General features: G+C 46.4%; 1 protein-coding gene across 1 annotated transcript; it reads left to right on the top strand.

Moving 5' to 3' along the window:
* The first annotated feature begins 250 nt into the window (after positions 1-250).
* Positions 251-26,138, top strand: GARS1 (glycyl-tRNA synthetase 1). The gene is made up of 17 exons (XM_069006303.1): positions 251-413; positions 3,695-3,796; positions 7,081-7,183; positions 8,168-8,309; positions 8,955-9,043; positions 10,407-10,483; positions 11,770-11,915; positions 12,406-12,555; positions 14,055-14,217; positions 15,157-15,321; positions 17,480-17,588; positions 17,877-18,021; positions 19,222-19,307; positions 21,218-21,327; positions 22,650-22,743; positions 24,347-24,537; positions 25,785-26,138. The coding sequence occupies exons 1-17, from the start codon at positions 276-278 to the stop codon at positions 25,908-25,910; spliced, it is 2,136 nt and encodes a 711-aa protein (XP_068862404.1). The 5' UTR covers positions 251-275; the 3' UTR covers positions 25,911-26,138.
* Positions 26,139-27,392: the final 1,254 nt, after the last annotated feature.

The following is a 27,392-nucleotide window of genomic DNA, read 5'->3' as shown; positions in this document are numbered from 1 at the left end:
CTTGCCCGCTCCCGCCGCGCGGGGGCGCGGCGCTCCCCTCATGAGGCGCGCGGGAGCGCGCACTGGCGGCGCTGCGCGCGCGCGCCTGCGTGCCCGGCCGCGCGCCCCGTGCGCGCCCCCTGCCGGCCGCGCGCGCCCCCCGTGCCGAATCTGCGGGCGCTGCCCAGTGCGGAAAGTGCCGCGCTCTACCCGGGCCGCGCTTTACCCCGGCCGCGATTTCATCATGCGGGGGGCGGGCGCCGCTCCGCCCGCTCCTCCTCCTCCTCCTCCTCCTCATGCCGCTTCCCCGTAGCGTCCTGCCCGCCCTGCTGCGCCGCCTCGCCCGCCCGCTCCGCTCCGCCGCCCCCCCCGCCATGGACGGCCCGCAGGCCGAGGCGCTGCTGGCGCCGCTCCGGAACGCGGTGCGGCAGCAGGTAACGCGCCCCGGCCCGCGCCCCGCCGCGGGGGCTCGGGGGTGTCGCCCGGGGGTCGGGCGGGCTGTGGGAGGTGCCCCCAGGCCCCCCCCCGGGGTTGCTCGCCCTGCGGAGGGGTCTTGGCGCATCCCCCCGGGCGCTGCGGCGGCTCCGGCTCCGGGCGCTGCGCGGCCTGGAGGGGCCCCCCCGGGTGTCCTCCCGGGTGTCCCCGGGGTCCCTGCCCAGCGCTGGTCCCGGGCTGCGGGGTGGCCCCTCGGGCACAGGCGGTGCGGGAGGGTATCGCGGGCGGGTTTCCCCCCACGGCTCTTCGCCCTGCCCGCGGTGCCGGGCTGCCTGGCTGGGCTGGATGTGTGCGTCAGCCTACCTGGGTGTCCCCTCCCGCGCTGGCTGTGCCCGGGTGGCGCTCCCGGTGCCCTGCCTTGCGGCCCCTCTTCGTGTCTCCCGTGTTAAACTGCCCCCGTGGGGTCTCCTCGTCCCTTCGGGGTCACGCGGTGATGTCCCCGTAGAGCTGAGTTTGTGCCGGGTTTCGGAGGTAAATGACGTTCTCTGGAGTTGCATATTTGCCTGATGCAGTAAGGGATGGTAGTTCCTTTGCATATTTTCCATTTCATCATTCTGATTTATCTAGGTAGGTGATGTGTCCTTTAAGCTGGGGCTGCATCGCATTCTCTTCCCATCTCCCTCCTTTTACCTTTATCGTCCTTCTTACCTGAGAAGGATTTGGTTGACTTTTCATTTCCTAAATAAACCTTGGCACCCTGGCTGTGTACGCTAATGGATCTTGTGAAGTTCCTTTTCCTCCCTTCTCCACCTGCCAGACCTGCGCCCGTATGTCCCCCATGTGCCTCCTTTAAGTGGCTGAGTCCATATTATTCTCCTTAGCTGCACACAGAGCTATGCGTGTGTCCCTTGTATTCACAGATTTGTGCGTGTGTTTCCCCATTAAATGAGTGGATTTATGGCCCTCTAATTATGCCAGCACTTCAGTGAGTTTTTATTATGAATCACTGTACAGCATAATGCCTTGGCAAGAGAGCCGCTTGTAAATAAAGCGATGATCTCTAGAACCAGCCAATTTATTGAGTTTAAAATCCTGGGTGCTGTCATTTGCCTGTGAGTACCAACGCACCCCTTCTTTTCAGGGCTTGAAACTGGGGTGTGGGGTGCCAAGGGAAAAAAAATTGTCCAGCTGGGGCCACACACATTGTGTTGTACAACTGGCTGTAGTAATTCCCGGAGAAATTTGCACAGGAGGAAAGGGAAGGAGTAACAAAGATCGGGGTAGTTGATGCCTCTGGATGCAGGGGTCTGTGTCTGGCAGCTCCAGGAGAAGTGGTTTAATTAAACCTGAGGGACTCAGCCTATGGAGAGGGAGCAGCCTATCTTCCTGCAGCAGTGCCTGATGCAATAAGCTGCCGTGATCCAGGGGTGGATCCCTCCCTGCTTTGCTGGTCTGTGGGACAAAGCTGCAGCAAAATTTGCCACATCGAGTGCTGCTGTGCACTCCTCTTGGGCAGGGCTGGAGATCAGAGCTTTAATTAGATTGAGTCCTGTCAGCAGGCATAATTATTTGCTTCAGTTGTGTTTTTTGTTTTTTTTTTTCTTCTCCTTGCGTATGTCTGAGCACTCTTACTTATAGGTCAAGACAAAGAATTGCTGTGTGCTGCTTTTGGATGCCCAGCAGTGAGCAGGGTGAGGGCTCTATTGAGTCAGCTTTGCTGCTGCCTTGATGTTTTTCCACTGCCGACCCCCCTGGCTCAACAAAGGCAGTTTGGACTTACTACTTTAAAAGAAAAAACCACCAGATCAGATCCCTCCCTCTGCCACGTTACCCAGGAATGGCAGTTGCAGTCCTCAGCCCCAGAGTGAAACTTTCATATTTTGGTATAAGTAGTGAACAGGAAGGAAACAGCAGATTTGTTCTGTTCTTGTAGCTGACGGGGTTAATCCTGACAGGATTCTTATTTTTCCTTCTTCTCCTTGTGTGTGATTTAATGCAGTCCTTGGAGACTTCCTTTTATTAATAAAATGAGCCTTTGAACCTCTCAGTCTCTGAAGCACTTTTATCTTTTCTAATCTGATTACAGAATGGCAATCTGTGTATTCTCTTCTCTTTGCTCACTCAGTTACCTGTAACATTAATGTCAGGAAAGTTCAGAATTTATGAAAAGCTGGTATCGTGGAAATGTTGTCATCTCTGTGGATTGGGGGGGCTTTTTCCCTTTTTATTTTTGTTTTGAAGCTCAAGACATGCAAGGTGCAAGAAAAATGCTGAACTTAGAGCATCCCATTTTTAGAACGCCCTACTTGGGGCGGCTTTGGCATCTCTGTGCTTTTTCCTCCAGCACCTTTGTCCTTCTGAGTGATTAAAGATAGATCTTGGTTTTGGTGAAGAAGAGTGGACTCAAAGGAAGACTTTTAGTTAATTTATCTCCAGGACCAAGCTGGGCATGATAGCTGAGGATCATATTCAGAAAAGAACCCTGTTGGGTGTGCAGGGATTGGGCACTTCCCTGGGCTGAAAGGGGAGAATCATCTCCACAGGGCAGTGAGACCTTTGTGGAATTGTAACAAGGTAGTGGTGGTTTGAGTCAGCTCAAGACCTCCTGTAAACCCACTGCAGGGTTTTGCTGCTCTGAAATACTTAGGCTTTGAGTTTTATTTTTTTTCAAGGGTATTTTTATTTTTTTGTTGACTTTGTTGTATCTCAAAGTTACTGAACAGGTTTTAAAACTAATAATTGTCACACAAAACGCAATGCTTTCTTTGCTTAGGCATTGGGCTGCAAATATCTCTTCTGTGAGACCTTCTTCTGAAAATTTGTGTCCTTGCTGGCCAGTTTTGATCAGATAGAACAGAGGAAAAAAAGTTTGAAATGATTGTAGGTTTTAAAGAAAAGGGAAGAGGCAGAAGGAAGAGAAGCCTTGGTGAAGGAGAAAGAGAGCACAAAGCCTGTGCTCAGCATCTGAGAATCCACTTAGTGCATCCTCAAAGACAGAAACCAGGCATTTGTGGAAATCCGATGTACACAGAGGAATATATTTACACATGGAGATTTAATAGCAGGTCTGTGATTTAACAGTTGAGTGGAGTGGTTGAATCTCTCTAATGAAGTCCACTTCTGCTAACTCTCAAACGTGTTTCTCACTTGCAGCCTGTGGAGACCTGTGTGCAGGCTGGACAAAACTCTCCTTTTGGATGGCCAGAGGAGGTAGAAGAAGCGGAGGTCTCATCTGTGGCATTCAAAGAATGAATCTGTGTTGTTCTTCTTCTCCTTCTAGGGAGAGCTGGTAAGGAAGCTGAAGGAAGAAAAAGCTCCCCAGGTGGACATAGACAGAGCTGTAGCAGAGCTCAAAGCTCGGAAGAGGGTCCTAGAAGCAAAGGTGAGTCTGGATATTAAATTCTGAGCTCCACAGTTTTGTCTGAAAAGCCTTGAAATCTCTGCTTAATTCTTCATTGCAGGTTTGGCCTAAACAGTCCTGGACTGAATCACTTCTGAAGTAGTTTTTATAGGTTTCCAGCTACTAGCAATTTCATTCTTTACCTGTTACACTAATTTCTCTTAGCATTAAGTCAGTGTGCAAACAAATAAATATGAGTTCAGGTTGCCCAATAATCAAAACTGAAATTGAGCGTGTATTCACTAATCTTTGTTTGCTATATAGATTTTTTGTGTGCAGAGTGAGAGCACGTGCTGGTCAGTGTAATGGGTTTCCAGTTTCTTTGTGCATTGAAATTCCCAGACTCCCATAGAACCTGTTTTTGCTACAGTACACCCATTTTGCTACAGTAACAAAGTTTTTGTAGATGTTTCAAATAACCTGTGGTTCTCCTCAGCTTTAGAGAGAGGTGAAATTGTGTCCCCTTTTTTAAATACAGTCATGCTCTGAAAAGTCTGTGCAAATTAAATGATGGAACTTGAAGTTTCTTTTGTCTTTAGATCAATAAACAAGTAAAATACACTTCCTTATCCTGTGAGCTTCCCTCCCCTTCCCAGACTGAAACAACAAAAAGAAACTCTTGAAGCTTGAAACCAGTTTGGTATGCAGATTCACCCAGGGAACTGCCAGGTTCTTTCTAATTTCTATTTCATATAAATATGATTGCAGTTGTGCCTTGGTGGTACTCTTAAAAATAAGTGAATTAATGAGTAAATACAGCACTTCTTGCAGCTGCCTGACTGTGAGAATGTGAGTCCGCCTGAACTGAAACCCATTGACCCTGTTTGTCCTACAGAGTCATGTGGGGTGAGCAGGTGCTGCTCTGTGCCAGGTTGTGGCTGCCTGTTTACATGCATTGGACCCAAGCAAATGTCATTTTTACTGAGTATTCAGCATAGGGAATGTGCTTTGAAACAGCTGAATGAAACCTGCATTGATAGCTAGGTCATCCTGGAGGAATTACTATGTAAATATTTTCCCAGTTTTGTGTACCAGCCCTCAGAAGCTTGGAGAGGTGACAGCAGGCGGGTTAGGAGCTCTGGTGTCCCTGTGGATGTCACCAGGCAGGTTAGGAGCTCTGGTGTCCCTGTGGATGTCACCAGGTGGGTGAGGAGCTCTGGTGTCCCTGTGGATGTCACCAGGTGGGTGAGGAGCTCTGGTGTCCCTGTGGATGTCACCAGGTGGGTGAGGAGTCCTGGTGTCCCTGTGGATGTCACCAGGTGGGTGAGGAGTCCTGGTGTCCCTGTGGATGTCACCAGGTGGGTTAGGAGCTCTGGTGTCCCTGTGGATGTCACCAGGCAGGTTAGGAGCTCTGGTGTCCCTGTGGATGTCACCAGGTGGGTTAGGAGCTCTGGTGTCCCTGTGGATGTCACCAGGTGGGTGAGGAGTCCTGGTGTCCCTGTGGATGTCACCAGGTGGGTGAGGAGTCCTGGTGTCCCTGTGGATGTCACCAGGCAGGTGAGGAGTCCTGATGTTCCTGTGAATGTCACCAGGCAGGTTAGGAGCTCTGGTGTCCCTGTGGATGTCACCAGGTGGGTGAGGAGTCCTGGTGTCCCTGTGGATGTCACCAGGCAGGTTAGGAGCTCTGGTGTCCCTGTGGATGTCACCAGGCAGGTTAGGAGCTCTGGTGTCCCTGTGGATGTCACCAGGCAGGTTAGGAGCTCTGGTGTCCCTGTGGATGTCACCAGGTGGGTGAGGAGCTCTGGTGTCCCTGTGGATGTCACCAGGTGGGTGAGGAGTCCTGGTGTCCCTGTGGATGTCACCAGGTGGGTGAGGAGTCCTGGTGTCCCTGTGGATGTCACCAGGCAGGTGAGGAGTCCTGATGTTCCTGTGAATGTCACCAGGCAGGTTAGGAGCTCTGGTGTCCCTGTGGATGTCACCAGGTGGGTGAGGAGTCCTGGTGTCCCTGTGGATGTCACCAGGCAGGTTAGGAGCTCTGGTGTCCCTGTGGATGTCACCAGGTGGGTGAGGAGCTCTGGTGTCCCTGTGGATGTCACCAGGCAGGTTAGGAGCTCTGGTATCCCTATGAGCCCCACCTCTGTGTTGGAGGGTGCCTGTAGGATGCAGTGGGGAGGTGTTCTTAGCACTTACACAATCTGTGTGGGCTGTCAGTGCAAGGGTGACCTTGCAAATGCAGCATCTGCCCTTGGGAGTGCAGCACTCCAGTACTGGGAATGTTTCTCTCCTGATGCTGTTCCCAGCAAGGATCACAGTCACTTCCAGCGTTTGGGGAAGGCAGCAGTGCCAGTGCTCCTTTGCTTTAGCAGCTGCTGGTGGCTTTCAAGTCCTGTGGTTCCTACTTGAAGATGGCAGAGCAGCTCTGAATTTGAAGCTTTGAGCAGGGTGGAGCAGTTGGGTGGACAGAGGCACAGTGCTTTTAAAATTAGACCATGTTTATTTGTCTTTATAGATGGTAGAAAAGGAAAAGTTTGAAATAAATGGGCATAAAATACTTTTTGTTAACAAAGGGCTGTTCAAAATGGTAGTCTGAGCCACTTGGGAGGATCTGAATTCATTAAATTTCTGGGCTTAACTCTGTTTTAATTATCTTTCCTGAAGAAAATCTTCGAAGTCTGTTGAGCTCACTAATGGGTCAGATTGCAAAAATCACAGGTTTTCAGATAAAAGAGTGAGTCTGCTGTTAATCATTTTCACAGTATCTAGTCAGGGCATTAAGGCACTCCAACTTTTCTGAGTGCAGGGGGGCATCTTGGTGAAGACCTAAATTTTACAAATAGGTTTTCCTTGTGCAAGTACCTAAAATCGTCCCTCTGGCAGAGCACAAGGATGATGGTGCTTGTAATCTTCATACTCAAAATTCTTTCACGTGAGGAACACTTTACTGAAAGGTTTATATATGCCAAGAGTTAGATGTGTGCAGTCTGAGATGGTCACTTGGAGCTCTTTTCATAATCAGGAGAGGGAAGAACGTCAGAGTTGCTTTGGAAGTTGGCATTTCTTTGCAGTGATTGTGAAGAAACCTGAGGAAAGTTAGGTAATGAGTCCACCTCAAGTGTCTAAACTGCTGCATTCAGACAGGGATTTTCATAGTTGAGCACTTGAATCTCAGTGGGAACATTCCTCTTTGGAAAATGAGGATGTTGGCAGGATACCTTTGCTTCAGAGTGGTCTTTGCAGACTTCTGACTCACAGTGGTGAGTGAAGAGGATTTCTCCTCCTGCCAGAATCAGGAGCTATTAACTGATTTTGTTTTGCCTGACTTACAGGAGCTGGCCTTACAGCCCAAAGATGATATCGTGGACAGAGTTAAGATGGAAGACACTCTCAAAAGGAGGTTTTTCTATGACCAAGCCTTTTCTATTTATGGAGGTATGGGTTTGAAGAAATTTACATTTGAATCCCTTTAGGCTAATGTTCTGGTCTTTCTAGCTGGGTGAAATGCTGCACTCTTGCAATGTTATTGATGCAGCATACCAGATTTTTTTTTTTTTAAACTTTGCTTTAATCTTTCCTGCTTGAATTTGTAAACCTTTTAAAAATTCCTCCTTCCTAAAGTGTTTGGGTTGGGATAGGGCTCAGTTTTTCTTGTGTTCTCTGAATGTAAATGAATGGACTTTAGGATGCATGTTCTGAGCATTACTTTGGTAGAAGATGGCTTCTTTGCTGAGTGTTGCCCCGAGTGTTTGGGGCTTAAGGAGATCATCAGCTTATTTATAACCATTCATCTCTATCTGAGCTTGTCTTGGCAAATTAATCACAGCATATTCTGAGCTGGAAGGAACCCTCAAGGATCATCGAGTCCAGCTCTTTAAGTGAATGGTCCACAAGGGGACCAATAGTGCTCAAACCCATTGTGAGCTTTAGAACCTGCTCCCTCAGTGAACTTTGGTAATGAACTTTATGGCACAGGTGAATAAATGTGGCTGTTAAACCTCTTCATATGGCTGATATGAGCATCTCAGGAGGCACACAATGTCTCTGGTTACTGCTCTTTCACCTTAGCTACTAAAATAGCACTCTAGGTTGTTTTATTGGCAATAACTCTGCTTCAGCTCATGCATGGTCACTTCTGTATTCAGATTCCTCCTTCACATAGACTGCTCCCACAAAACTCTCCACAAAATAGAATCCATTGGTGGATTTTAGAGTTGGTTTTTAGAGTTGTTGGTTGCAGGAGTTTATCAGTTTCAGCTTCTGCCACTACCTGGTGCTTCAGTGCTCTGCAGCTGAACTGTGCTTCATGCTCATAAAATGAAACCAACTGATGGAAAGAGTGAAAAGGGAAGACAACTCCTCCAAACAGTGAAGGTTTGTACAATCTCACCCTTCTTTTTTACCTTTTCCTCTTTTCAGGAGTCAGTGGTCTGTATGACTTTGGGCCTGTTGGGTGTGCTTTGAAGAACAACATCATCCAAGCATGGAGACATCACTTTATTCAGGAAGAGCAAATCCTGGAGATTGACTGCACCATGCTCACGCCTGAGCCCGTTCTAAAGTAAATATGGGGCTTTGTTTTTTTACCTGCAGCATGGGATTTCTGGTGATAAGTTGCTTTTTGCAGTGTTCTGTAAAATTATCCACAGGGATCTTGAGTCTGGGTCACCCAATTTCGTACTGTAATTAGGTACCAGTGCACAGGTCAGGGTGAGAAGCTGTTGTTCCATAAGTCAGGGAAAGCACTGGCATTCATGTTTGAGAGTCTAAAGCCTCCTGGCAGTGCCATTAGGTAAGAAATTATCATTATTCCTTTTTCTAAAAGATTAAGAAGACAAGAAAAAGGTGTAATGGGCAGAAGCTTTCGTGAATCCCTGGTACAAAATAGTGGGAAAGTGTCCACCTGAATTACTGGTAACTCCTTACTACTGCAGCTATGTCTAGTTTTGATCATGATGCAGTTCCTGAAGGCACTAAGTGTCATTTTTGTGACACATTTTAAGGTTTAGATGTATTGATACTTCCCACAGATCATGCTTTCTGTGGGATGCTGCGGCTTAACGTGACTATGTGATCTGAAGCAGGAGGGAGCCTGCAGTTTTTGAAGGATTGCACTTTGATAAAGGTCTGTCCACTGGGATCACACAGACCTGGGGCTGTCTGGTGGCAGCTGTAACAATTCCTTTTTTCGTGTCGTCTCTTCCAGGACTTCTGGCCACGTAGACAAGTTTGCTGACTTCATGGTGAAAGATGTGAAAAATGGGGAATGTTTTCGTGCTGATCATCTCTTAAAAGGTTTGATTTTGTTCCAAGCTAGGTGGGCCTGGGGATTTCTTGTAGTGGTACAAACACTGGAAAAGAGAATCTTTTTCAAGGAAAGCCTGCTGGTGTAGCCAGTCCTTCATACTTGTGTTTTGCAGTTAATTAATCATACTATACCAAAAATCCTGTAAGTTCTGTTAGTGTCTTAAATGAGGTACTGGATCTCTGGTGAAAACAGTTGTGTCCTGCTTTATAAAATCCAGTGTCATCAGGCTACAAAAGATTACTCTGTTGTCTAAGCTGAGGATTCCCTATATAACAAGATTCCTGTACTCCACTGCATTCTGGTCTTAGTTTTCTTGAATTTCAGTTGCTTTCTCAGTACTGAGAAACAATTTATTGGTGCTGCAGGGGGCCAGAGCATGCTTTTTCTATGCAAGGTCAATTACATGGAAGTGGATGACTTTCATGTGTACCTTAGAAATAGACCTCGGGCATTTCTTCGATTTGCCACGTCCTCACTCGTCTTCCTGGTTATTAGAATTTGTTTGGAAAAACAAACCAAAAAAGTCATGTGAAGGAATCTCAGAAATAAGAAGCCTGTTTGAAAACTTTCTCATGTACAGCTCCGCTGTGAATGGAAGGATTGTTCCACTCTCTGTTTAACTGAGTTGTGCTCTCTGGTTTTTGAGCCTCTTCCTTGAAATTCAAGTATGCAGAACAATCTGTATTGGTGTTAGAGCAGTTTTCATGATATTAAGAATTTTTTTGTTGTTCAAAAAAATCCTCAAAAGAAGGGTTTTTCCATCTAACCTCTGCTCCTTTGCTGAGCAGCCTCATAAACAAGTGTCCCTGTGTTCTGCAGCCCCTCCCTGTGAACAGCCACCTGCTGTTCCTGCAGAACTGAGCTGTTACTGACTAAAAAGTCAAATTGCTTTTTCAAACGAGAGTGGGAAGTCTTGGCATCGCTGTCTGCCTTTGTGTCTCTGGGAGGATGTTGTGCTGTAATGTGGAATGCAGTCCAGCCCCACTGTACCAGCTCTGTACCTGCCTCTGTGAATAAAATCAGGCTTGCTGGCTTGGGATCAGACATTTAATTTCTAGTCTGTATAATAGAAAGCAAGGAGAAAGGAACTACAAAGCTGTTGCTTGTGTTTAGAGAAATAATATTGGAAATGAACTAGATCAGAATGTGTTGTTTTCCCTGTGGCACACCAGTACAGTGACCTGTAGGTCACCATTGCCCTGAGGACGTGACTGGAATTACCCTGGTGGACACTGTCAGGACAGGTTGTGGACACACACTTAACTTGTGCTGGGGGATCCTCCCGAGCTGTTTTACACTGGGCTCAGTGATGGAGTTGCAGTATAAACTCACCACCTGCTTTTCTTTCAGCCCACCTGCAGAAACTGATGTCTGACAAGAAGTGCACGGCAGAGAAAAAGGCAGAAATGGAAAATGTTCTAACACAGGTAGGTGCTGCACGGGGAGGTGGCTGCTTCAGAGAGGGCTGTGTGTGGCAGAGTCTAGAGGCACTGGCCCTCTTCTGTTCTGAGGATACTCAGAAGTCTTTACCCCAGAGATCCTCTCAAATACTGAAAACTTAACTTGCTAATAAATACTGTGAGCTTGTTGGTGAATCACATCTCCCTCATTGTTTTGGAGAGTTACTGCTTTTATATTAATTAATCTCCTGAAAGTTGGGTTGGTGGGGCTGAAGCTCAGTCTTGGAGCTGGTGTGTGTCTTCATTTCACACCCAGGAGAAAGCTTTTACCTTTGTCAATCCCTTCTGTGAGATTGTCATGCAAAGGTGCAGAGATGGATCACAAGATTTGTCAGCTTAGCACTGATTTGCTGCGTTCTGAAATTGTCTCAGCTTTGAAGCACTTGAGGTTTGTTCCTCTGGCACCCCAGGAAGATTTTTCCTGTGTTTACCATGAGAATAGTTGGTGCTCAGGCTGACATTCTTGAACAACTGTACAAACATTTGCCTTTATTTTTTTAATTTGTTTTTCTTTGCTTTTGATGTTTGCTCTCATGATTTCTAGGATAAATGCTTCCAAAGCTATGCAGTGAATGAATGTTCCTTCCAGAAGGAGAAACTTTTTTTGGCAGTGTTTCGCATCACTGAGCAGCTGTCATTAGGTTTTCCACACCACAACACTGAACTTTGACCATCCTTTAGGGAAATCTCTCTATTAATAAACTATTTTTATATTCTGTCTTTGGATTTTTTTCTGATGTATGAAAGACCATGACAACCAGAAATGCAGAACAGCGCTGAAAAAGCATCTAATGCATAGCTTAATATTGTGTTTCAAGCAGCAGAAGAAAGAGAAATGAATGTAAACAAAGCCCTGCAGAAATTTTAGCTTTCTTGTCTCTCATTGCTGTATTTTTTTTGTTCCCAACTGAGAGCTCCCCATGTTTTAGCTGAATCTGTTCAAAAGAATCTGTTCTGGTGGGTGGTGGTGCAGTCCCAGTGACTTTTCTTCTGCTGTACACCCACTCTTAAGCTCAGACTTCCTGTGGTATGACTAAATCCTGGACCTATTACTAAAATGGGTTGCAAATGTGCAAAGTGTATTCTTCTATCACTGGTTCAAACTTTAGCTTGCTTGAAAATTTAGGTTAGAAGGGAGTATTTTGGGCAGGTGATTCAGAGCTGTGGATCACGCTCAGTAAAAGATAAAGAGAACATTCATTCCTGTTATCTTGTCTAGTAATTGAAATAATTCTCTTGTGTTTTGGTATTAGTTGGACAATTATGGCCAGCAAGAGCTTGCAGATCTCTTTGTGAACTACAATGTGAAGTCACCTGTCACTGGCAATGACCTGTCCCCTCCTGTTTCTTTCAATCTGATGTTCAAGACCTCCATTGGGCCTGGAGGAAACATGCCTGGGTAGGTGCTCGTTTCATTCTGCTCACACTCTCCCTGCTTTGGAGATCATTTGGATTAAAAATGAAGTCTCTTGAGTAGGTTTCTCCTGCCTTTCAATCCCAGCCTCCTGTAGCAGGTTAGCATTCCTTGGAGTCTTGGGAAAAGGCAGGAGAAACTAGGGGTTGTTGGAGAATCCTGAAAGTGCTTAAAGCACCCAAAATACAGATCCCAGCTGTGCCCTTGCAGGTGGGAGTAGTTTCCATAAAGCCAGTAATGCTGGTCTCTGACTGTCAGTGACTTCATGGCTGTAGAAAACCCACTTCAGGGTACCTGTTTGAGGAGAAAGGTTTCATTTTTTTCCTTCAGTCTATTGCTTCATTGTTTTTTTTGTTTGGAGTTAAGTCTCAAGAGAAAAACTTCCACCTGTACATTTTGGTGTAATTGTGACTTTCTCCCTGTTTTTCCCACCCTTAAATCTTCCTGATTTTTCCTTTCCCCCATGTCCTTTCAGCTACCTGAGGCCAGAAACTGCACAGGGAATATTCCTCAACTTCAAACGTCTTCTGGAGTTTAACCAAGGCAAATTGCCTTTTGCTGCTGCCCAGATTGGAAATTCCTTCAGGAATGAAATCTCACCCCGCTCCGGCCTTATCAGAGTGAGGTACTGCCAACTTTCTCTTTCAACTGGAGGGTATCTGGGAGCAGGGAGCATCTTCCTTTTGTTCCAGGGTTTGTGCAGGATTGTTTCACTTTAATGCTTTCTCCCAGAGGAATCCTGATTGTGTGCCTGGTGAGTCTCAGGCTTTGCAGATGAACTCATAGCTTAGGTTGGAAGTACAGAATTCTATCTGAGATCGGCTTGTGAGAAGTAGAATCTCTGAAATAGTTGTTGTATTAGAGATAAACTCAGTTTCTCTGACAGAATTTGGCTTCCATCATAGCCTAAACAAATAATTTTAAAGCTAGTTGTATTCTCTACAGGACTTTGCCTGATTAATTATGTTAACGCAATTTGCTTTGAAACTGAAATCAAAACGTGATTGACCTTGCAGCAATATTTCCTTGTCTCAGTCCTGCAGATCCTGCAGTTCTACAACTTGCTCCAGAGAGGAAGTTGGGAGGTGCCCTGACTCAGTGTTTGTGTTGCAAGATCAGTCAAGCAGGAAAGCTCAGGGTTATTGGGAATTACTTTCAGTTCTGTCTTTGGATAAAAAGTGATTATTGTCTTTCATTAAGGATAATCTCTGTATTTAAACTGATCTATCCTAATTGGAAGTCTCTTGCATATTATTTGGAACAAGAGCTCCTGTGCCTAGGCAGTACATGTTGTAAGCTTGCTGATTGATTATTTTGTGGTGTCATAAATGTCACTGAGAGGCTGTGACATCCTTAGCACAGAGGGAACTCAGGAATTTCTTCAGTCCTCCTGTACTGTTTTGCTCATCTGGAAATGAGAACTTCTCTCATTGAACTCACTTTCAGTCAAATATAAATGATATGCTTGTGGCACATTTATTGGAGACTGTTATTATGTAATCACAGCAAATTACACCCTGATGGCTGTGATCTACAATTAATGATTACCTAGAGCTTTTTTAAAGGTTCTTGATAATGAGCTAATTCAGTGGAAAGTGATTTCAAGCAAGAAGGCTCAGAATCAATCTCTGAGTAAAGAAACATTAAAGACAAGCTCTTAAAACAGAGTGCACGCCATTACTGAGTGCAGCAGTATCGTTATCTTCAGGAGATCATCACCTCACCTGGTTATTTTTAGCATCTCTGACATGAGTTAAAGCTACTGATTTAATCAGCAGACCCTGTAAGGAACAGATACTTCTAATATGGGCATCACAGCAGTCTGGAAGAACTCCAGAGAACTTCTGGAAGTACTTCCAAAGGTGGTATTATGTGCTCTGATTCACAGTGGTGTTAGCCACAGCCTGGAGAGCTCTAGATGAATTTGTAGAAAGTTTTGTTAGGAATTTGAAGATGAAACTAAATCCAGTGATGAGACTGGTTTGTGTTCCAGTCTATCCATTGTCTTGGCTGGGTTTGCATATGATTTTAAATTACTGACTTGGTTGTGAGAGGCTGAAACACAATGATTTATTTGGGGCTAATGCATAAAATATTTAATGTGTGTTTGTTTGTTTTCACTAGGGAATTCACCATGGCAGAAATTGAGCACTTTGTGGACCCCAGTGAGAAAAACCACCCCAAGTTTCAGGACGTGGCAGATCTCAACATCCTCCTGTACTCGGCCAAGGCGCAGGTCAGCGGGCAGTCTGCGCACGTCATGCGGCTGGGAGACGCTGTCCAGCAGGTAACCTTCCTCTGGGAGGCACAGGGGGTTTGCTCCTTGCAATATTGCTCTCAAGGCTGAGTTACAAACTGGCTTTTTCAAATTAGAGCTCTGAGTGATGTGTCTGTGTAGTCCCACATTGGTCTGAACACACGTAGTGCAGGTGAAATATTCTGAATCCAGAGCTGAGGGGGTGGATCAGCTTCCTGCACTGGGCTTGCACAAAGTGTGTGTTGTGTTGGTGCCAGCTGGGGTTTGCTCCCAGATTTAAGAGCAGATTCTCTCCAGTGAATCAGTGAGACTGGGATCCAGGCCTGGCCCTTGTTACCAGAAGAGTGCAGGTGGTGCTGGGATAGAGGTTGGAAGTTAAACTTCACACTTAGCTAGTGGGAGAGGGACAGTAAGGAATACTAATACAAGCAGTAACTGGGAATCTCACAGTCAGCTGCTGACCCTCATCAGTACATGGCCTGCATAATTAGATGAATCACTACCTGATTTACCAACCCTCTCCACCCCATTTACTCCAAGCCCCAAATGAAAAAACACCAAAACATTGCTTTTAAAAAACATAAAGCAAAAAAATCCCCAAAACAACAGCCAAAAAAAATAAAGAACACCACCCCTCTGTTGTATTGCGGCTGTGAACTGTAGGGTGCAGCTGTTGTAATGCCAGTGAGTGCAGTGCTGCATACAGTGGGGTTTTTACAAGTAGGCAATCCTCAGAGACAGTGAGAGATGAGTCCTGGAGTGACAGTAAGTCACTGTTTTGGTCAGATGGAGATGGTGCCAGTGACACGAGGTGAATTTGAGGCGATGTAACAGTTTCAGGGGAGACAGAACTTTACCACTAGTTTTATCTGTAACATGTCAGGTTGCCTGCAGAGGTACAACAAATCATGACTCTGCTTCCTTAGGAATTAATGTGGCTGTTTTCTTCCTGCTTTTTTCCCCCTGCAGGGTGTGATCAATAACTCGGTTCTCGGTTACTTCATTGGCAGAATCTACCTCTTCCTCACAAAGGTCGGTGTGTCCCCGGAGAAGCTGCGCTTCCGACAGCACATGGAGAATGAGATGGCTCATTATGCCTGTGACTGCTGGGATGCAGAGTCCAAAACCTCCTATGTAAGTGGGCAAAGTGGAAACAGCAAGGGGCAACCCCTGTCAGATCTGGTTTATTTCTGGCTTTTTAAAGTTAGGGGTGGGAGTCTGATGCATCTGTCCAACTCCGTGTTGGTCTGAGCACATGTAGTGCAGTTGAAATGTTCTGAATCCAGGACCAAGAGGCAGATCAACTCCCTGCACAAAGTTTAAGAACTGTTCATGCTGCTTTGGTAGGTCCAGACTCCTTTGCTGGAGCCTGAAGTAGCCTGGGGACACTTCACTGGTCAAATTTAATCTGGAGTTAAAGGAAACTGAATCTTGGTGCTTTCCAAAGACTGTAACATCAGTGGGGAAGGACTTACTTTGCTGGAGGTGTTATTCCAGGGCAGATTGCTTCCTGCTTGAATGCTTGTTCTTCCTTTACCTCTTCTGAGCTGTGAGAAATGAGTTCACTCCTGCCAGTTCAGACAGCTGGTGCTGGAAGAAAAATTCCCCAAGGATTTATTGTCATCTTCCTTCTCAGTCATTAAGAGCTTTTTTGCTCAAGCCTTTGTTGAATGCCTTTTTTTCCCTCTTGTATTGTTGGTTGGATTTAGACTTTGCACATTCTACCAAACTTAAGATTGGAAAAACAACAAATCTCCTGCAGTTCAGATGAGTGATTTGTCTTCATATGGAAAAGCTCTGGAGAAGTGACTGAAGGAATGGCTTCCTCTGAATATCCATAGCTGAGTTCCACAAGTTCACAGCCTCTCCTCCAAGCCAGCCCAAAACTGGACAGGTGTGGGCCACACCATGTAAATAAGATTATTAAACTTGCCATGATGATCAGGACAACACTCACAGGGCAAGGTGTCCAACTGCCTAACCCAGAAGTGAGCATGAAAGGAACACCTTGGGAGCTGAACTATGCTTTGGTTTTTGCTTAACTCTGACCAAAAATGTTTGTATCACCTTGCAGCACTCAGCAGTAAGAAGGGAACTGGTCTGAGTAGCTTAAAATCCATTCTATAAATTTACTGCATACAATGGTTTGGGTTAAAGGGATTTTAGAGATCCAACCCCCCTGCCATGGGCAGGGACACCTTCCACTATCTCAGGTTGCTCCAAGCCCCGTCCAGCCTGGCCTTGGACACTGCCAGGGATCCAGGGCCAGCCACAGCTTCTCTGGGCACCCTGTGCCAGGGCCTCACCACCCTCACAAGGCAGAATTTCTTATTAATGTCTAATCTAAACCTGCTCTAATTCAGTTTAAAGACATTCCCCCTTGACTTGTCACTCCATGTCTTTCTCCAAAGTCTCTCTCCAGCTCTTGGAGCCCGTTTAGGCACTGGAAGAGCCTTCTCTTCTCCAGGTTGAGCAAACACATAAATCTGTATTCTGTGTTTTCTGAGAAGTAGCTTTAGTACCCTAATAGCTTAATTTCTGTAAAAAATCCTCCAAAAATACCCTGGGACACCACGATTTTCAAGCACAGGGATTTTTTCTCTTCACATACCTTTTCTGACACCTTCCTATATCACTCCAGCTTGGAAAACCACACATCTGGCTGCCTGAATGTTCCACACTGATGTGACAATGAGTGGGAAGCAGCTGCTGAGCCTTTTCTTACATGGGATTGTCTGTTAGGAAATCCAGAGGAGGTTGTATTTGCTGTTTCACCAATCCAGTGTGAACGGTGTTTTGAGATTCCTCCATGCCATACATGCTGAAATACTGAATTAAGAGCTTCCCTTGTATGTGATCTGTGTTGTAGCAGCTCCTAAGCCAGGCTTTTGGCCATTCCAGCATGTTTGATTCCCTGCTGTGTGTCCTGTGCTCGGGAGCAGTAGAGCCCTGGGGACAAGATGCCTTGTGTGCCTGTGGCATGTGAGTGATAGGACTGTGTGCTCTGGCCCCAGCCTGAGCTCTTGGCACAGGGCTGTGCTCTGCCAAGCCATGTGGAAAAGCTGGCCTGAACGCAGGCACTGGGTAGATGACTGATCGTTTCCTCTGGAAACAAATGGAATCACTCAAATGAGGGAGCAACTGGTGAGGGAGGGCTGCTTATTGTAACAGAGCTAATTATGTAGAAAAAACAGTCATGGGAGCAGGGAGGGCTTAAGGGTGAATAAACATATTTGATGGTTAAGTGGACAAAAAAGTGAGTTGGTGAAAGCTTCCAGTTTTGTTTTTTCAGGGTTGGATTGAGATCGTTGGCTGTGCTGATCGTTCCTGCTATGACCTTTCCTGCCATGCCCGCGCCACCAAAGTTCCTCTTATAGCTGAGAAGCATCTCAAAGAACCTATATCCTTTCAGAAAAAAACAGCTTCTCCTCAAGTGGAAAGGGATTGGACAGGGAAATGTCTTGGATTTCTGCACAGCTCTATTTCAAGTTACATCTGTATATTTAACAGGGAAACCTACAACTACAGGAAAGAACAGAGCATTTGTTATTCCTTTCCTCTTTTGGAGGGCAGTTCCTTCATTCAGTAGTGGAGGAGATGTCTTTGTGTTGTGTAGCAATTAACTTTGACATAACAAAGGAACCAGGCCCTGCTTTCTATCCTCACAACCTCCTTAACTGCCTTGTACAGAACAGTCAACATTGTTCAGTTTGAGGCAAATAAGGGAGCCATTGGCAAAGCCTACAAGAAGGATGCCAAGGTGGTGATGGAATATCTTTCCATGTGTGACGAGTGCTACATCAGCGAGATGGAGCAGCTGCTCAATGAGAAAGGGTGAGCTGGCTCTGTGTGTGTGTGGTTCCTTCCTCTGACATCCTGATGTGGGCTCTGCATTTAATGAGCCACCTGAAACCAGTTTCCTTGTGAGAGCAAGCTGTGTGGGTCATCTGAGATGTTAGAGTGCTGTCCTTTCCACCAGGCATTGCTGGTCATCTATCAACACCTCCCTTGGTGTATGCACATAAATCAAATACTTGTTTGTGTGGGAATGAGCTGCTGGCTTTACTAGGATCATCCCAGAAGAGAAACAGTTCAGTGAAAGGGAAATTGTTTACCAGCTTCCCCACTCTGGCTTGAGAGTAGACCAGGACAGACCTAAAACTTTAAAATTAATAAAATAATTCTGTGGCCAATGGAACAAGATAGTTAAATGAGAAGCAAAACTTGCCTGAGTATCCTCCAGTATTCAGTGAGCTGCTTTAGGACCTGTTACAACCTTTGATTTACCGTGGCAAGAATTTGCATGATTTTCTTTGACCTGCCTTCCTAACAATGTGCAGGAACTGAAAATATGAAAAGTCTTTACAGTTGTCAAATTTGGCTGAAGCAGGCCAACAGCTGTCTGTGTTATGAGAAAGTTAATGGTGCAGTAACAAAAAAAAATAAACTTCATTTCCTGCTTCAAGTGGTACAAGGTGTAGGATCAATGAATACATTAAATGGTAATATTTGCATCTTTCTTTCTTCCCCTAAGCTAAAACTTATTTCTTTCACATCTCTCTGAATGTGAAAGTGTAGAAAAAAAACAGTAGCACTCAAAACGGGCAGAGAAATTACTGCAGAGAAGAAAGTGAACTTAGTCCATCCAGAATCTCCCTGAAATGGTTCAATAGATGAGTTACAAGCAATATCCCTGATTTTATTGAGAGTCCAGTGCCTGCTTTGTGTGCCTCCCTTTTTCTCTTTGGTGTATAGGCTTCATCCTGAGAATTTCACAATTGAGTTTGCTTCAGGCTGTTAACCATTGCTAAGTTCACTGTGATTATGAAAATGGTTGCTTTTAATATACATGTAGTAGTTTTATTATTAATGCAAATTTCTTTTAATGGGTATGCTACATGTTTCTTTCATCTCTGGGGTTTTCCCTGGCTTCTGTCATCCCACTCTTAGAGTCAACCAAGTGATGCAATGAAGGAAATAAAACTTGTTTGTTTATTGCTGTAGCTTTTAAATGACTTCTTTTTTCCCTTGCAGGGAATTCACTGTTGAAACTGAAGGGAAAACTTTTATGTTAACAAAGGACATGGTTACTGTGAAGAGATTTCAGAAAACATTACATGGTAAATTTGATTCTTTGTTGTTTGATCATCATCAGGATACACTTTTAGTATGAACTTTGTTGGTAGCATTGTCCTGTTAATACTATAACACAGCATAGGAAAAATGCCAAATGTAATTTCCTTGAAATTTAACAATGTAAGAGTTAGAAAGCTTTAGAAAAGTCAGTGACTGCATGTCCCTAGAGCTTTTGTCCTGATGTGAGAAGTGGGGCTCAAAGGTGACTTTACAAAATGTGTGGGTTTAGTTCCTCAAAGAAGTCGTGTCTTTCCAGCCAGCTCTGTAAGTGCCTCACCTGAGGTCCTTTGGGAAGTCTTTGACAGAGCTGGAGGCTGAGGTAGAGTTTTCCCCACTTGCTACTGTAGCTGCTGGGTCATCCTGCCCTGGGTGGAGCCATCAGTGTTCCTGGGAGGAAGCAGAGCTGCTTGTAGTCTGTGCAGAATGTATTTATTCCTGCAGCAGCTGAGCCTTTGGGATGTCTGGGTGCCTTTCAGTCATCATGTGCTGCTGCTGTGCCAGACTTTGCTTTGTCACCACTTCAAAGAAGGTCTCAGTTGTAGCTTTTAATGACTCTGGTATTGCTGGGAGCCAGCAAGTAGAATGCCAGTGGCTGGTTTTCCTTTAAGTTTGTGCATTTGGTGGTTTGGCTGCTGTCTGCAAGCAGAAGGCAAAATTTAGGGTTTCCCTCTCTCTTGTCTTGGAAATGGTTGGTCAATGCACAAATAAAAAGAGGTCATCCCATGTTATGTCCTGCTCTGGGGCCCTCAACACAAGAAGGACATGGATGTGCTGGAACGAGTCCAGAGGAGGCCATGAAGAAGCTGAGAGGGCTGGAGCCCCTCTGCTCTGGAGCCAGGCTGGGAGAGCTGGGGGTGTTCACCTGGAGAAGAGAAGACACTGAGGAGACCTCAGAGCCCCTTCCAGAGCCTAAAGGGGCTCCAGGAGAGCTGCAGAGGGATTTTAGACCAGGACCTTTGTGACAGGACAAGGGATGATGGCTTTAAACCAGAAGATGGCAGGTTTAGATTAGACATTAGTAAGAAATTCTTCCCTGTGAGGGTGGGGAGGCTCTGGCACAGTTTGCCCAAAGAAGCTGTGGCTGCCCCTGGATGCCTGGAAGTGTCCAAGGCCAGGTTGGACGGGGCTTGGAGCAACCTGGGATAGTGGAAGGTGTCCCTTGGCAGGAGGGTTGGATCTCTAAAATCCCTTTAACCCAAACCATTGTATGCAGTAAATTTATAGAATGGATTTTAAGCTACTCAGACCAGTTCCCTTCTTACTGCTGAGTGCTGCAAGGTGATACAAACACTTTTAGTCAGGGTTAAGTGACAAACCAAAGTGCAAATCAAGGTCAGAATGAGGTTTTGTGGAAGGTATGGGATTCTTTGCTGGAATTTGGGTTGGATCTGAAGCTTCTCTGCCCAGACTGCTGGATGCTGAGGCTGTTAAATCAAAGTGGGCCAGGGACTGAGCATTGCCACGTCATCATCCAGGCTGTTTAATTGCTGGTATACTCCCTGGAATGGCTTTCCATGCCAAATAGCACCCCCAGACAATGCCTGGGCATAGTTTGTAGCTTGGGGTAGACAGTGATTAGTTTGGATGGGGCTTTGCTGTTGTGAAGTGGAAGAGGCTTTATCTGTGTGGATGCAAGTTGTGCAGTGCTATTTGCTTTCAGGACCAGAGAAGGGGCCCTGAGTTGTTTTCTATAGCCTAAATATGTCCTGCACATGAGCTAAGTCCAAATCTCTATTTCAAGTGTTTGTATTTAGAGCAGAAATATTTAATCTTTTAATTCCATGTACTCATCTACACGTAACGAGAACTTCTGAGCAGAAAGCATCAGCAGCCACATATTTTTCTTGTGTATAAATCAGTTTTTAATGATGATGTGTGTTATTTTGTGTTCCAGTGGAAGAAATCATCCCAAATGTCATTGAGCCCTCATTTGGCATTGGAAGGATCATGTACACAGTGTTTGAACACACGTTCCGCATCCGGGAAGGAGACGAGCAGAGAACGGTGAGCATCCCTGAGGCTGGGCCAGCTGCAGGCACCTGCCTTCCCCTGACAGCCAGGGAAAGGGCTGAAATAAGACTGCACAATGCCCAGTAGAGATGGGAAAGCCCAGGTGGGCTGTGGAGTTGCTGGTTTTGCCAGAGTACGTGTCATTTTTACATAAGAGCGTTCTTGGGCCATGTGTGCATGAGGCTCTCGCTGGGTTACTGGCAAGGGGGTGAGAAATTCCTCCTTCTGGATTCACACTTGGCAGTGTTCCATTGCTCAGAGAAAGACATTTCTTCAGTGTTTAATTTCCTTTCTTTGCTGCTTTTCCTGGAATCATACTTGTGTGCAGCAGGATGGACAATGGACAAGTGTTTGCTCAATCCCCTGTGAAATTCAGCCTTCTCTGGTTCTGGACACCCCTAAAACTTTGGCCTGAAGCTTTGCTGTAGCAGGGGCTGGAGGGAAGTGTTTGTTACATACAGAGCACCAGCCTCTTCCAGCCAGTGCCCAGATGTGATGCTCTTGTGCCATTGCTGGTGGCCCAAGGGAAGCTGGCTGGAAACTTGGCGCTGCTTCCTGCTCCTTGTTCCTGGCTCCTGGACTGTGTTCATAAAAAAGAAATATAATAAAAGTGCTTCTTCGAGTCTCTGGGTGCCACAGGATGTGGTACATTTATGACTGGGGGAATAAGGTTCAGGAGCCCAGAGTTAGGACATGGTTGACTTTGAATCATAAACTGCTCCTGAAGTATAAAATACTGGATTTACCTTCCTTCTAGTACCCATTTACTTTCTGGGTACCCTGGGGTGCTTTATATTGTGGTACATCTCATATGCATTGCTTCTGTTCCTTTTATACCTTGCTGGTTGCCAGGAAAAATTTTATTATTTTCCCCCTACTTTTGGCACATTTTTATTTTCTGAAGGTATCTGTGAAGGGTTCTAAAAACCTTTTTGCTGCATGTGCTCTGTGTGTGGAGTCTCAAACAAGAAGTTTGGTTTAGACTGTGCATAAGACTAAATCTCCTGGAAAGACACCTTCACCCTTAATTTTTCTGTTATTCATATGAGGTTAAATTTCTTCAGGAGGGCTCTAATAGACCTCTTCTGGTGGGAGGTGACATTTAGCTGTCAGGAGATAAGGGGGAATGGAGGCTAAAGAAAACCAAGCCTGCTCCAGTGGTGTGAGGTGTCTCTGCTGATGTCTTAGAGAAGGCCAGAGACTCCCCTGAAACACTCACCCTGCATCCAGCCTCAGTCAGAGCTTATTCTCACCTCCTAAGAGACTGATCTGACCATTAAACTTGTATTTACTTGTGCTTTTCCCTTTTTCCACAGTTCTTCAGCTTCCCAGCTGTTGTAGCACCATTCAAGTGCTCTGTTCTTCCTCTGAGCCAGAATCAGGAATTCATGCCTTTTGTCAAGGAATTATGTAAGTGTGTTAAGCACTTTGGGTCTGATGGGGCTGTGCACTGGGAAGAGAGGCTCTGTCTTTACTTGTATAGGGAGAAAATAGCATTGGGATCTGTGGATGCTAAAAAGCAGAAGCAGAGGAATTTTCCAGCTGCTGAAGCATTTTGTGAAGTTTTCCTTTCTCAGCTAAAGCATGAGAAAGGGATCATGTGGCTCTCCAAAGTGCACAGGGAGAGTTGTTGACCTGAACCAGCTGAGAATCCACAAGCTTTGGGTATCCATCAAACTCTTCAGCTATCCCCAAAAAACCAAACACTGTGACCTTCCTTGTGTTGGTTTGGAGTGTAAAAGACGTTGCTTTTTTTTCCTTCTGTGTCAAAAATAAATCTTTCCCATTGCTTGGGAGAAGCTGCAGCAGTGGGGGTTTTTGTTTGTTTTGTTATTAAAGTTTGCTTTGCTTTTCTTGGCCAGCTAATTTACTGAGTCTGTCCCAGAGCTGCTGAGCCTGCATCCAGTCTGTCAAACTGCCCACTGGCAGTGGGCATCGTGGTGGGAGATAGGTGGCACTGAACCGGGCCATAAATCAAATGTCTCCTGATGGGAGAGGGTGTTTTTAAAGTCCCTGCAAGGAGTTTGAGAGACAGAGACTTTCCTGGAGTTTCACTGCTGCCAGATAGTTGTTTATTAAGTTTTATCAGAGAAACAGAGTCACTAGCGTGACCCAGGCATGACACAGAGCAGAGAATGCAGGAGAAAAGTCCAGTTCTCAAGATTTAGACAGCCTTTTAAAGATAATTTAACCAATGGTTACTAAAAACGTGTATTATTTTCACTTTCCTACCAATTATTCAGTAACACAGCCAGGAACTGTGTAATTTTTTTTGTCCAATCATCCCAAATTACTTTTAGTGCAGAATATGGAGTAGTAGAAGAAGAAGGAGGTTTAGAAAACAACAACAATCCTCCATTTTGATATTTTTTACTCTTACCTATTTACTACAAAGAGAAGCCCAAAACCTCTAAATTTTTCACCCTGTGACAATCTTACATAGTAGTCTGTCACCTAATTCACACCACTGTATTTTCTAGTTCTTGTCTAATCGTAGGCAGTTTTTTCCAAGGTTGGAGGTTAAAACAGTCATTCAGGGGGGTAAAAACCCCTAAAAACAGGCAGAGACATTTTCTTGGCCCTCTGGGTTCCTACAATAGGGGACCATAAAAAGGTGAACAGATGAAGGAGAGGAACAGGGGTTGCATGTCAGACAGTGCCTTTTGCTCTTGGCACCGGTTCTGCCTGGAACTTTGTCTCCCTGTGCTGGACGTGCCCTGCACACTGAGGCTGGGGTGGTTTGGAGCTAAAGCAGAGTTGTGGCACTGATGACAAGGGGAAGAACTCGGTGACTTTGCCCTTTGGGTGAGAGTTGTGGTGCAATGTGGAGGGCTGAGAGAGCAGGGTGGGTTTGAGCTTGTGCTCCTGCCGAGACTGGAACACTGCATCTTCTGTCCGAGTAAAATTGGGGTGTGAGATGCTGCTTGCACCCAGGACGGGCAGTGCTCAGTGCCATGGGGGTGCAGAGAGCCTCTGTGGGGCTGTGTAACGATCCCTGCTCTGCTCCCTGCAGCCGAAGCACTGACCAGGACCGGCATCTCTCACAAGGTGGATGACGCAGCGGGGTCCATCGGCCGGCGCTACGCCCGCACGGACGAGATCGGCGTGGCCTTCGGCATCACCATCGACTTCGACACCGTGAACCGCACCCCGCACACGGCCACGCTGCGCGACCGCGACTCCATGCGCCAGATCCGCGCCGAGGTGAGCGCGGCGCCTGCGCTGGCTGCTGGCGCGGCCGTGTGCCCCTCCTGGGCTGGGGGGCCAGCACGGGCCGCTGATTCTGATCTGTCACCAGTCCCTGTGGGAGCTGCCTGCAGCTCTGTAGCAGTTCAGCTGTTCTGAGAAATCCCCAGGAACAGATGCTGGTCGGACAAGATGCTGGCCCAGCTGATAAAGGGGAGAGAAGCGTTTGTATTTCTTGTATGCAGAGGTGTTAATCTTACCTGAAAGCCGTGCCTTGTGCTGGTTGCACTGCTCTTCAGAGTGGCTCTTTCTGGGTGAAGGCTGCTGAGTTAAAGCATTGACTGGGTTGTGTCTGGCTTTCAAAGGCAGGGCTCCTCAGAATCCACAGGCACCAAAAGGCAGAACATTGGGGTTTGCCTTGCAGCTGGTGTTTCCTGTGCAGCAGCAGAGGAGCTGATGAACTGCTGCCCAAAAGCTGCGTGTGCCCTGAACATGCTCTGCCAGTGTGGCCATAGTGCAGACTGGAATAGCAAAAACCTCCCTGTGGTGGGCTCTGCCTGTGAGCAGAGCTGCTCAGAGCTGTGAATCTGCAGTCTTGGGGGCTTGGGGGTTTTTCTTCTTGCCCTGATGCCCTTTTCTTCCTGCCCCTGCCCCAGACACAGGAGGAGATGGTGCTCAGTTGTGAGGCTGAGCTGTAGCTCCACAGAAGCACCTGCACTGCCTGGGGCTGCTGAGCTGGCTGGGGTTTTGCTGGCTGTAGCAGGCAATGCCAGTTCCTCAGGGTGCCCATCTGTCTCTCTGTCACCTGGGTGACCTCTCACTGCTAACCAAAGATGAGACTTTGCTGTCCTTCAATTTCTGCACTTTTTGAGCTTTCTGGCTGATCCTTTGCACCACGACAGAGTGCTGTGAGGAGCAAAGACAAGGCAACTGGCAGCTGCTTTTGTACTGGTCTTACAGTAGGTAGGGTCTGGCTGAATCCTGGCTTACAGCATCTTTTGGATGTGTGTATTCTGCTTTTTCCTTTCCCAAACTCTAGCACATTACCTTGCTTTGGTCCACCATTTCCCTCTTGGATCACCTTAATAACAGATAACAGACTGATTTAAGGTGTTCTAATTAATGGTTTTCTCCCCAAGAATGATCTTCCAGGAGAGATCTTGTACCTGTTCTGTTGCTGCTGTAAAAATTGCCCACGTTCCCTAAGTATCCAGCTTGATTTTGGTGACTTTGTGTTCCTTATGTCTTTGTGGCTTCTCCTGCAGATCTCTGAACTTCCTGCCATCATCCGAGACCTGGCCAACGGTTATCTCACCTGGGCTGATGTCGAGGCAAAATATCCACAGTTTGAGGGACAAGAGACTGGCAAAAAGGACACAATAGAGGAATAAAGAAAAGGACCTGAAGTAAAATCCTGTCAAAATGTCCACTTTTTACTGTTCATGTTAATATGAAATAAACTTACTGTGTATTATTCAGAGCTGCATTGTTTGTGCACACAGAGGGACTATTTGGTTTTTTTTTTTTCTTTTCCTCAATTGCTGACCAGATTTAACTTTAAAAACGGAAATAATTGCAGCCTGAGCTGAAGGTGTTATGAATAAAACCACCATTGTATATGCCTGCCTCTCTGTGTTCCTGCAGCCTTGTGCTTTCTTTCAAAATGCCCTTTTTGTCTCTCATTTTTGCCCTCCTTCTTAGGGCTGTGAGTGTTACAGGTTCATGCACAGGCTTTCATCTGGATTTGGGTCATCCTGGACTCTGGTGGAAGATGGTACCAGTTGCTTGGGCTGTGTTTGTGAAGGGGTGATCACAGTCCTCTTTTCTCTATTGCCAGTCCTCTTCTCTCCACTGTGGTTCAAGCAGCCACCTCAAGCAAGGGGGTTCAGTGCTCTTTTTTTTGGCTGCAGGTGTTTAATGCCTGTTTCTGCAGAATTGGGAGCATTTGCCAGATGGGAGAAGGGAGCAGGGGTGGAAAATCCTGTTCCAGTTCTTGCTCTTGCTGGACACGGTTGGTTTGCTTGGTTGAGGGAGCGAGCAGCAAGGAGCTGCCAGGGTTGTTTTTTCATTCAATGTCTCCTGGCAAGCAAGGGCTGAAACCAGGGACTACCCTTATCAGGTGGGAGAAGAGCCTTTGACTTCCCTGGGCACTGGAGGAATTCAAAGCCATGTGCTGTCAGAGTCCCTTGGTGTTTGAGGAGCCCTAAAGCCTGCCTGGCCTGGGCCATGTAGGAGAGGCCTCATACCTTGTCTTGGAGGCTCTCCTGCTGAAATCCCTAGGCTAGAAACCTTCCCTTCAGAGGGTTGGGAAGTGTTCTCCAAGTTTTTGTTTGGGTTTAAACACTCAGTTTAAAGATAAGTTAGAAAACATGAATCCTGGCATGGTTTGGGGTGTGAAGGGACATTAAAGATCATGCAGTGCCACCCCCTGCCATGGGCAGGGCACCTTCCACTAGCCCAGGTTGCTCCAAGTCCCATCCAACCTGGCCTTGGACATTTCCAGGAACGGCAGCCACAGCTTCACTGGGCAACCTGTGCCAGGGCCTCCCCACTGTCACAGGGAGAATTTCTTCCCAATATCCAATATACACCTGCCCTCCCTCAGCCACCATCCCTTGTCCTGCTCTTGTCCAAAGTCCCTCTCCATCTCTTTTGCAGCCCCTTTAGGCTCTGGAAGGGGCTCTGAGCTCTCTCTGGAGCCTTCTCTTCTGCAGGTGAACAGCCCCAGCTGTCCCAGCCTGGCTCCTGAGCAGAGGGGCTCCAGCCCTCTGAGCACCTCTGTGGCCTCCTCTGGACTCGTTCCCGTGCTGGGAGCCCCAGAGCTGGATACAGCACTGAGGTGGAGTCCCAGAAGGACAGAGGAGAGGGAGAGA

Source organism: Aphelocoma coerulescens, chromosome 2 (genome assembly GCF_041296385.1).
Source record: "Aphelocoma coerulescens isolate FSJ_1873_10779 chromosome 2, UR_Acoe_1.0, whole genome shotgun sequence".
NCBI classification, from domain to species: Eukaryota; Metazoa; Chordata; class Aves; order Passeriformes; family Corvidae; genus Aphelocoma; species Aphelocoma coerulescens.
Note: the sequence above shows the minus strand (reverse complement) of the source record. Positions and strands in the feature narration are given on the sequence as shown.